Below are 10,244 nucleotides of genomic sequence, written 5' to 3'. Positions count from 1 at the left end.
TACAATAAACTGTATTATACTGTATTCAGTGCAGAGTTGATATAGCCTAAACTAAAACATTCACTCCTCAGTCCTCAAAAATGGAAATGAAGCTCCTGAAATATGTATTGGTGGGATAAGAGAAAAACAGGAGGAATATAACCATTTGTTCAACATATGTAACCTTATTACATATAATTGACATAGGGTGACCAGACGTCCTCTTTTACCCGGACATGTCCCCATTTTTAGACAAATAAATGTCCCGGCGGAATTTCACAAACGTCCGGGATTTTGTTTTTCTAGAGCTTACATAGAATTTTCGAGAAAATTGCTCTCCTCTACTCCGATTGGTTCGCTTGAGTGAGAAGGGGGAGTGGTGAAGTAGCCTAAAATCTTCGGATTGGACGGTCTGACTGTAGAGCTACCGTTATTGGTCGATAACCTTCTCTGTAAACATTTAATTGGTTACACTAAATTCATCAGTTCTGAATGAATAAATATGACTAAGATATTACATATTTACGTGGCATATTATTGCTTGGGTGTGCTCAGTGACTGATCCAGAGAGTCAAAAACGTTTCAGTAGCAGTTTCGCTTTGTCCAGCAGTTCTACACTTTGTACACTAGATGGCATTATTAAACAGACTGATCCTAAAGTCAGCAACGGGTCAGCTGAGTCCTCCAGTCCAGATTGCGTCCCACGGAGCAGGAAAAGAACAAAATGGAGGAGTACGCGAGGGAGCCGTGGTAAGCCGGTTTAAACTATAAAATAACGTCTTTTAATTTAGAATTCCGTTTTAACCAACAGCACACACACTCTGAAATATAGATGATAGTACGAGGTGTTTTGTGAATTAATCTTACACCAGTATCATGTGGAATTACGCTTGTTATTTCTACCACGATGCGCTGCTAACGTTAACTAACACAAGCTGGGTGACCTTGGTCTGTTTTCTCTGTTTTGTCTGTTGTGACTAATTATGTGTGTAATGTTTATACCTAGGGACAGTTTTAGATGTATGAAACTTGTGTAATTTATTTCGTTTAGTCTAAAATGCCGACTAAACCTCATGTAGCCAGTTTGCGCTGTACACTCTCAGCTAGAACAGAAAGGTATTGGACAGGTACATTATTGTCACTAAAGGTTCAAACAATGTAAATTGTGGAGTAAAGGCCAGTTTGTTCCGTAGAAGCACATCATATTCTCTTCTCGACAAGGAGAGGTGTGTGTATATATATATGTATGTATGTATGTATGTATGTGTGTGTGTGTGTGTGTGTGTGTGCGCGTGCGCGTGCGCGCGCGTGTATGTAGTCTTCCATAACTGTGTAAAATAAAAACATGCAATATAATTCGGGAAGGACGTTATTAATAAAGTCAAAAATGTCAAAGACAGAATTCAAAAATTGTAAAGACAGAATTACAATTGTGTTTCCTAATTAAAAGTACAGAATATGAACCGTTGAAGGTACCACTACTTTTCTGACAGTATATATAAAGTATTATTGGAAAGCTTATTGTCTTTTCCACACTTCTAATTCTAATTACTTAGATGCAATTGATATTGAAGTATGTGAATGTAATTAATCTGCTGTTTCACGTGGTAGAAAATGTAAACACTTCAGAAATATATAGTGAAGGCTTTTATTCCTTTTGGCAACTGGCAGCAGGAAGTGGCAGCTATGACACCTAGGAATTACATGTGGAGGCACTTGCCATCGATAGATAACCTATTGTGTGACACTTACCAATGCCTTTCACTAGGGTCTGTCTTCTGAGTAAAACAGTGACTGTGTTGGTCATTTTTATTTTTGTCATTGTTCATTATTGTTTCATTTACAGTGATTTTATTTAAGTAGTAAAAATATATGACTGACAGCATGATTCAGGAATATGGCCAAAACCTTTTTTTGGCGGCTGGAAGTTAAAGGAATTGGCCTCTTTACAGGAATGGCCAGAGATGCCAAGAGTAGCACCAGTTACACAATAGCTCGTGTACATTTTAGTAGTTTTGATATTTGAATGAATGGATCATGAATATATATATATATATATATATATATATATATATATATATATATATATATATATATAATTTGTCCTTTTGCTGGAGAAGTGTGATCAGTCTCAAAGCTTTGGCCCTTATTGGTCAATCTAAGTGATAACATATTCATTAGAGTACTTAAACAGTTAAAATAAAAGTCCCAAACTTGCACAAACAGAGTGGCTGGTGTCATCCACTAAGCCATATGAACACTGGGCAGTTAGGTCCCAAAAAAACAGAACAAAACAATAAAAAAAAAATCATCTTGGTAATATGCAAATACTACGGGTTTGAGACAACAGTTATACAACAAAATAAGTTATGGTGAACATCTTAGCTTTATATCATGTAAGTTTTCACGATGAATGAACCAATATAAATGCTCCAAAATAACATGGAAAAAATATTTTTACACTCACTTCCATTGAAATTAAAAAAGTGGGAGATGCGTTTTAATTGGACAGCAATGATCTGGTATACGCAGCAGGTAGTGTCTCTGTCACAGCTTCAGGGTCCTTGAGGTTGTGGGTTCGAGTCCTGCTCCGGGTGACTGTCTGTGAGGAGTGTGGTATGTTCTCTCTGTGTCTGCGTGGGTTTCCTCTGGGTGACTGTCTGTGAGGAGTGTGGCGTGTTCTCCCTGTGTATGTGTGGGTTTCCTCTGGGTGACTGTCTGTGAGGAGTGTGGTGTGTTCTCCCTGTGTCTGCGTGGGTTTCTTCTGGGTGCTTCGGTATCCTCCCACGCACCAAAAACACATGTTGGTAGGTGGATTGGCGACTCAAAATGTCCGTAGGTGTGAGAGTGTGAGCGAATGTGTGAGTGTGTGTCACCCTGTGAAGGACTGGCGCCCCCTCCAGGGTGTATTCTCCCCTTGCGCCCAATGATTCCAGGTAGGCTCTGGACCAACCGCGACCCTAAACTGGATAAGACTTACAGATGGTGAATGAATGATCTGTTATACAGTAAATAGTGAACTGAAGCTTGACATAAATCGCATTCACAGTTTCTGTCAGAAAAATCGCAATTAGATTTTTTCCACAAAATGTTCTCTTAACTTCATCTTTTTATGGCTTTCCAAAAGGTTTTTAAACATGCGTACCACACGTACACACCTCTTCACACACATGCACACACACATGCTCTTTGAAGCACTGTGTATTTCTTTCAGGAAATGCAAATCTACATATTAAAAAATTATAATTTTCAATGGTTATTTAGTAAAAATAATAATAATAAAGTTTCTCTATAGAACCCTGAAGACTCTAAGAGACTTTTCCATGATTAAATAGTTCTTTGCATCATGAAGGCATTCTCTATTTTAGATGGTTCTATATAGCACCTTTTAGAGAAGGGTTCTTCTATTGTAACAATTTTGATATATTAATAATTCAAGAACCCTTTTTGGTGCCACACAGAACCCTTTTGTAAAAGGTGCAGTTATTAGAATGTAATTTATTGTGGTGAGATCTCAAATCATATAAATCAAGTACAAACTGCTGTTTCAGCTGAAAGCTTCCTGAAGTGTTCAAATTTGATTAACATATGGTTACTGTATTGTGGCAGCATTTCTACACTTTGAGATTTGTTATTGATCACACCTTTGAACGTTTAATTATAGACCAAATGTGTTTCGATAAGAAAACAGCCTGAACATTGTCACTTCTATGTTCATGAATGCTAGATTATTTAAGACACTGTAGTTATATACGTTCCTCAGCACAATTTCTGACTGGACAGTTGTGTTGTTTTAGATGGGTTTTAAATGTATGTTATGTTGTTGTGTGGTTGTGTATAAAATACCCGTGGGTTTGGGCTACTCTTTTCTTCCCTGTCTATTGTAAAATAAATGGTGGATGGATGGTTGTGGTTATTTTGCCTGAATTTACCTTCACTGTTCTATTTCAGCCCATGGAGGATAGTGGACGACTGTGGCGGTGCATTTACAATGGGAGCAATAGGTGGAGGGATATTCCAGGCTGTCAAAGGCTTTAGAAATTCACCTGTTGTAAGTTCATCTGCTTTTTTTGGTAGAAGTTTCATTACTGTAATTAATATACTTACTGACATATTCTTTAATAATTCAAATTATTGTAACTTGTTGTGTGAATGAAGACGGTAAATATAGATTCCCCTGATGTGTGACATATTTCTCACCTCTTCTTGTGAGACACCAACTCTTTAAAAATGAAGACTACTTTTTCAGGATCAGATTTCCTAGTGTGATTAGAGATAAATTACAAGACTACAATAACAATTTTAAAATGTCAATACGATTTTCTTAAATGTTCACTGCCAGTAATTATTTGTTTTATATTTGGAACAAATGGACTTTAATTAGAATTCATATTTCTTTAATATTTTCAAGTTACACAGAACAAAGGCAGACAATAAAAGCTCATTTTCACCAAGGGTTCAGTAATTCCAGAAGGTACTTTTAAGTTAAGGTGAACATGAATGCCAATGTGTTTGTTTGGAGAACAGTTTGTGATTCGTCTGAATTAAATGATATTGGTATTTGCTGTTGTTCATCAAGCTCTCTATTTGCTGATTAAACTATATAATGATTTTGTTTTACATTCACATTTTTCTCTTCAGGGAATGAACCACAGACTGAGGGGGAGTATGACAGCTATTAGGACCAGAGCCCCACAGTTGGGGGGTAAGTGTTTCATAAATTGCTTCACAGAGCAGTATTATGGCATTTATGAATCATATGGCTGTCTGCGTCATTTAATTATTTTATTTATTTATTAGAAATTGAATTGAATTTTTAAATACAGAGGAAAATAAAAGAAAGATTAAAAAAATTACATAGCAACAAATGCACATAAATCCTATTGGATGTGTCTATCTATGTGCTAATAAATCTGCTTTATCAAGATGTATCATTGTAATAATGATTCATATTTGTAATGGTAACTATTTAACAGTTTTAGTATCATCATACAGGCTTTATCCACAGTGACAACAAACATGAAATTGAGTGGAACATATTCTACTTGCCTTAAGCATTGTGTATATTTACAGTAATATTCAATGTCACATTGTGTTTAGAATATATCCTTTTTAAGCACATTTTTTGAAGTCACCACTCAATTTCTTAACAGAGATTTCTGTATGTTATAGGAAGTTTTGCTGTATGGGGTGGACTCTTCTCAATGATTGACTGTGGGCTAGTGAAATTGCGGGGTAAAGAGGATCCCTGGAACTCAATAACAAGCGGAGCCATGACGGGCGCAATTCTTGCTGCGAGAAGTGAGTTAAGAGTTGCATCAGTGTTTCAGACTTGGGGCATCTTCACACCTGTAGTTTGTTGTTTATGGAGTTCACAATCTTGAGAATGTTCCCCTTGGTTTGGTTGGACTTCACACATGGAAAAATCTGAGCACACCAAAACATGTCACCAAAAACTATTTGAGAATAATCTTACAGTCGATTCGTCAGACCTGACAGGTGGGAGCTATTGTTGTCACGATACCAAAATTACGACTTTCGATACAATACCTGCCTAAATATTTCGATACAGATACCATCGCAAAAACCTAAAGCATCAGGAAAAGTAATGTACTTTCTGTACAAGCTCAGTGCATTCCTCAAAATCGCTGGTAGCTTTTTGTTAAATGTGATGCCACACGTGACGTTTTGCCATTTCTGGGTCCAATCGTGTCTTTGGCCCTGTGTCATACATTAATAAGACTTGTTTACTGAATGCCTCAATTAATTATGGGATCTCGGTTCAGGAGTTCAGAAAAAGGAATAACTTCTACATTGAAGGAAGCAAACGTGTCTTTGGCAGCATTTTTTGCACATTCGCAACTCATTCTGATCTGTGTGAGCTGCTGTACGGACTGTATGTGCTGCTTAAATAGATCGCTAGGAGATAAATAACTCGATAGAAGGTCTGAAAAGTCGCTAAAACTAGTGGCAAAATCATGAAGAGAGGGAGAGGAGGCAAAGATCAACGGGCACACACTGCCCCCCTGACGCTCTTATCATATTATTCTTAAAGGCTAAGCACCACTTAATGGACCTCCATGAATATTTCACATTACTTTAGTTACTGACATATATAAGTATGAATTAAAATGAAAATAGCAGCTTAATTTGCTTTAAAACTGACAATTTTATTAAATTGACGGAAAAACCCGAGCTCGCTACGGAAATTCTTGAACGCAACTGTGACGTCACTGGTGGACAACAGCTGAACAACGCCGCAGTAAAACAATAAGCTAAACTCATATTTAGAGGTACCGTTATTCTTGTAAATGTGATCGAAGTCGAACTCAAATTCATCCGACACTATAAACCTCCGTAATGCAGCTACGTAGCCGAGTATAATCTGAGCCACCGAGTTTAGCAAGTCAAGCTAACGTTAACTAAAACCCAACTAAAACAGGCGAAGTAAGTGTCCTTACCCTGTTTACCTCCATGTTACAGAGGCTCTTGAACACCTTTCGTTGGTGTCCTTACATGCCCATATTGTTGGAAAAGCGCCAGTGAAATGAGCTACAGATAACGGAGTGAGCGGATGGTCCTTTCCAAAGTGCCCGTTTAAAGTTGACAAATTTAGTCCATTTTCTGTATTTTTTCGGATCTTTGGGCCATTTGTGCACAGATGTCCCACTGTACATTGAATGATTGCAGCCAAAAACAACATACCTTTTCGTCATTTTGCATTAAATTAAGTGCAGCTTCTAGAGTTGTTGTCCACCATCTACGTCACAGGGGGGACCAACAGTCTTTTAAACCTTATTCCTTGAATTAGTAAATAACATGTTTTCTGACTATCAATAAACACAAGTTAGGAACTCAAATTCCACTGTATTTATTTGTTTGACACTTTCATAGAGCTGGTGCTTAGCCTTTAAAGTACTGGTACTTATTATATGGGGGGTATTGCACCGTTTTTAATGACAAAGTATTGAGATAATCTTCTAGTATCGGTATAGTGTGCAACACTAGTGGGAGCAAGAAAGTAGGTCCTGTGTTCAGGACTAATGCACATTTCTGTTCTGTTTGTCTGATAAGCAGCTAAACCAGTTCTCTGTTTACCTGCTCTGCTCTGTGCAATACACAAAACAGCCCTGGCTACGAGAGCCATTCTCAACAGAAATGAACCGCACCAGAGTTCATTTAGGACCAGACCGAGACCACCACTTCTCGGCTGTCTTGATTCTTTTTTTTTTTTTTTTGTCTGCATCTCTGTGTGATTGTTTGTTTCACACTTGCCCAAATGAACTGCACCAAGAGTGACTTTTTAACTGTCATTATGTTTAGTAGTCATTATTGTATATTTTAGTCATGGTAAAAAGCTATATGATAATTATGTTATAATCTTAGTTTTTACTACAAACACATTTCACAACCTTGCCTACATTCTCCATTATAGTTGTATCCTATACCATCTAGTGGTAACGTGTGATTGAGACAGAATGCTCTCATGTGTTGACCACATTTTTTATTGGTGCCTGTTCAGTGTTGATTCATATTTTCTGTCTATAGATGGCCCTGTAGCCATGGTTGGTTCTGCTGCTATGGGAGGCATACTTTTAGCCTTAATAGAAGGTGCTGGAATACTTCTCACAAGGTTTGCTTCCTCACAGTTCCCCACGGGTGAGTGTGCAGAATAATAATACTTTTTTTTTTCTTCCCAAAACTATGACCTGTCATTTTTCTAACGAATGCTACTGTTATCCTCAGGTCCACAGTTTGCAGAGGAACCTGCCCCCATGCCCGCTCCTTCCTTCGGGGACTACAGACAATACCAGTGAGAGGTCTATCACCCTTGAGGCCTTTCAATATTCCATTAACTCACCAGGGGTGCCAGAATTACACTTCAGCATCTGTGAAACGGTCTCTCATTGAATGAGTGAATGAGCATACACCAATGCAACACGAGTGTGGACTTTTGACAGAGAAAGAAAGGCTCAAACCCCTTGACTTTTTTCACTGGTCATCTGCAGTATGCCTTATTGTTGTATTCAGCCTCATGTTCTGTTTGTAAATCAACTTATTTAAAAAAAAATATATCCTTTACTAAAGAGGTAAATGAAGTAGTGTGTCTTTGAAATGTCAGTATGGTTGCTTTATTTCTGCTGGCATCAAGTAAACACAAATTATTTTATTTACTGTATATATTAGACAGACCAGTGTTTCCCAGTTGTATTCTTGACTAGCAGTCCACTTTTTTTTTATTCTTTAAGCACATGAGTTCTAGTTATTATTTGGTAAGCTGAGCTCCATTTAGAACAAGGGAAACAAAGTATTCAGTGCATCTATTGCGTGTGTAAGGGCTTTTTTTCCTTCTTTTTTTATGGTTTTGATTCATGGAAAACTTGTCATGTGAAAGAGCCCGTAGAGTGTGTAGACACCAGAATTGGAGGGTAGATGTAGTTTGGGTGAATCTTGGTGGGCAACAAAAATGACACTGATTGGTCTAATTGGTGACATTGCAAAACACAAAGCCCTTTGTCTCGTACCCAGTGTGAGGTAGAAACAAAAAGGTCAGACCCTACAAACAAACAAAACCCTAAGAACATGACCAAAATTGTTGCATGAATTTGTGTGTGTTATAGCCTAGCCCCACCCAGGGATGCTTTGAAACAGAACTAATGTTAGCACCGTGTCCTGGAGAATTCCGTTCTCCCTAAACACATCTGGGATGACAATAAAGCTCGCTGACTTTAAAAATCAAAGTAATGTTTTATACATAAAATCACATTAGATATGCCCCTGGCGTCCATGAACCACAGTCTAGAACCCTTGAAGAACCACACCCCACATTCTGTAGAGAACTGTGATTAGACAGTGATTGCCTTTCAATTTTGGCACAAATACTCCCACCAAAATCATCCACGTCTTTCCTGCCCACGCAGCCCCGCGTAGTGCACACTCCTTTCTAACTCTTCCACACGAACACACAGTCGGATTCACAGCTGGAGTGTAAGACTATGGATAATGGTGGACCTGCCTCCCCACCAGGGGGCCCTCCATCAGCCTCAGAAATAAACTTACATTTGTTTCTAATGTTGATGCTCTGTTGTAATAGAAATTATATCAGGCTGTGTGTTTTGTGACAAGGTTTTTTTTATCTGCAAAAAACAAGGGGTTTGATCGTCATGCATGAAAATCTATTGCAGAATTTTACTTGGGATTCATTAGCGGTGCAAACCTGGCTACAATGAACAGGAAATATGCTTTTCAGAAATAAGTAAGGGGTGAAGAGGAGAAGAGAGAAAGAGAGAGATGCTTTCTCTGGCAACAGTAATTATTACTGTAGTAATGAATGTTGGCAGCTCACAGTCTCAGGCTAAGGGATTAAATTTCTCAATCACTAAGACATAGAGCTGTTGCCTGCTTAGTTGCCTGCTCTGTTCTGTTTCTAAAACTTGTGGTGTCCAAAGTCCGGCTCCCAGGCCAATTGTGGCCCGCTGTAAGATTTTAATTGGCTCACGACCTCACTTTTAAGAATACATCATTAGGGGCCCGCTGGCACTTGGTGCACTAATGTATAGGATATCGCACCACTGTGTTAATGAACACCATTCATTTCTCTGGACCACAGAATGACGTTTGGTGATGGCTGCAAGAAAAAAAAGTTTGACAGTGAGAACCGGAGATTTTAAGAGAGATTGAAGTATCTGCAGTAAATTGTATTCGCTGTATCCTGCAGCGGTTTGTGTTTTTTATATTTTGAATACACTTATGTTGAAATAATTTAGGAATACTATATTTTAAATGAGGGACTACCCCTGGAGAAGTTTGATCTGATCCAGTTCAGCCCCCTGTTCTCCGTTCATGGCTGTGGGATATGGAACGTATTTATAATGATTATATAAATAGGCACAACCCACAGTAAAAGCGTTCTTCACATGTCATACAATCACATGAAAGTAGCCAATTACACGCTTTAGCAAACAATCAGTATCAATACATAGTGTATTACAATTGTATTCCCATATACTTATATATATACATTACTATATACACGTTATAAATTGGAATCCCTGAGTGCCACACATTCACTCACACTCTCTCGCCTATGGACAATTTGAAGTAACCAATTCACCTACCACTGTGTGTTTTTGGATCATTTTTGCTTCAATTATAACACAATAATGAACAATTCATTCCTGAGTAATGAAGCTCGTGATGTAGAAGCCTGGTCACTACCTCTTCAATGTGCTGCCATCTGGAAAGCGGTACAGGGCTATCTGCAG

At 38.1% G+C, this 10,244-nt stretch overlaps 1 protein-coding gene across 1 annotated transcript; it reads left to right on the top strand.

Moving 5' to 3' along the window:
- Positions 1 to 524: 524 nt before the first annotated feature.
- On the top strand, positions 525 to 9,327 carry timm17a (translocase of inner mitochondrial membrane 17 homolog A (yeast)). Its single transcript, XM_066671736.1, has 6 exons — positions 525 to 729; positions 3,931 to 4,030; positions 4,621 to 4,684; positions 5,152 to 5,280; positions 7,528 to 7,638; positions 7,726 to 9,327. Exons 1-6 carry the CDS (start codon positions 704 to 706, stop codon positions 7,794 to 7,796), a joined length of 501 nt encoding a protein of 166 aa, XP_066527833.1. The 5' UTR covers positions 525 to 703; the 3' UTR covers positions 7,797 to 9,327.
- Positions 9,328 to 10,244: the final 917 nt, after the last annotated feature.

This window comes from Hoplias malabaricus, chromosome 5 (assembly GCF_029633855.1).
Source record: "Hoplias malabaricus isolate fHopMal1 chromosome 5, fHopMal1.hap1, whole genome shotgun sequence".
Lineage (NCBI taxonomy): Eukaryota > Metazoa > Chordata > Actinopteri > Characiformes > Erythrinidae > Hoplias > Hoplias malabaricus.
Note: the sequence above shows the minus strand (reverse complement) of the source record. Positions and strands in the feature narration are given on the sequence as shown.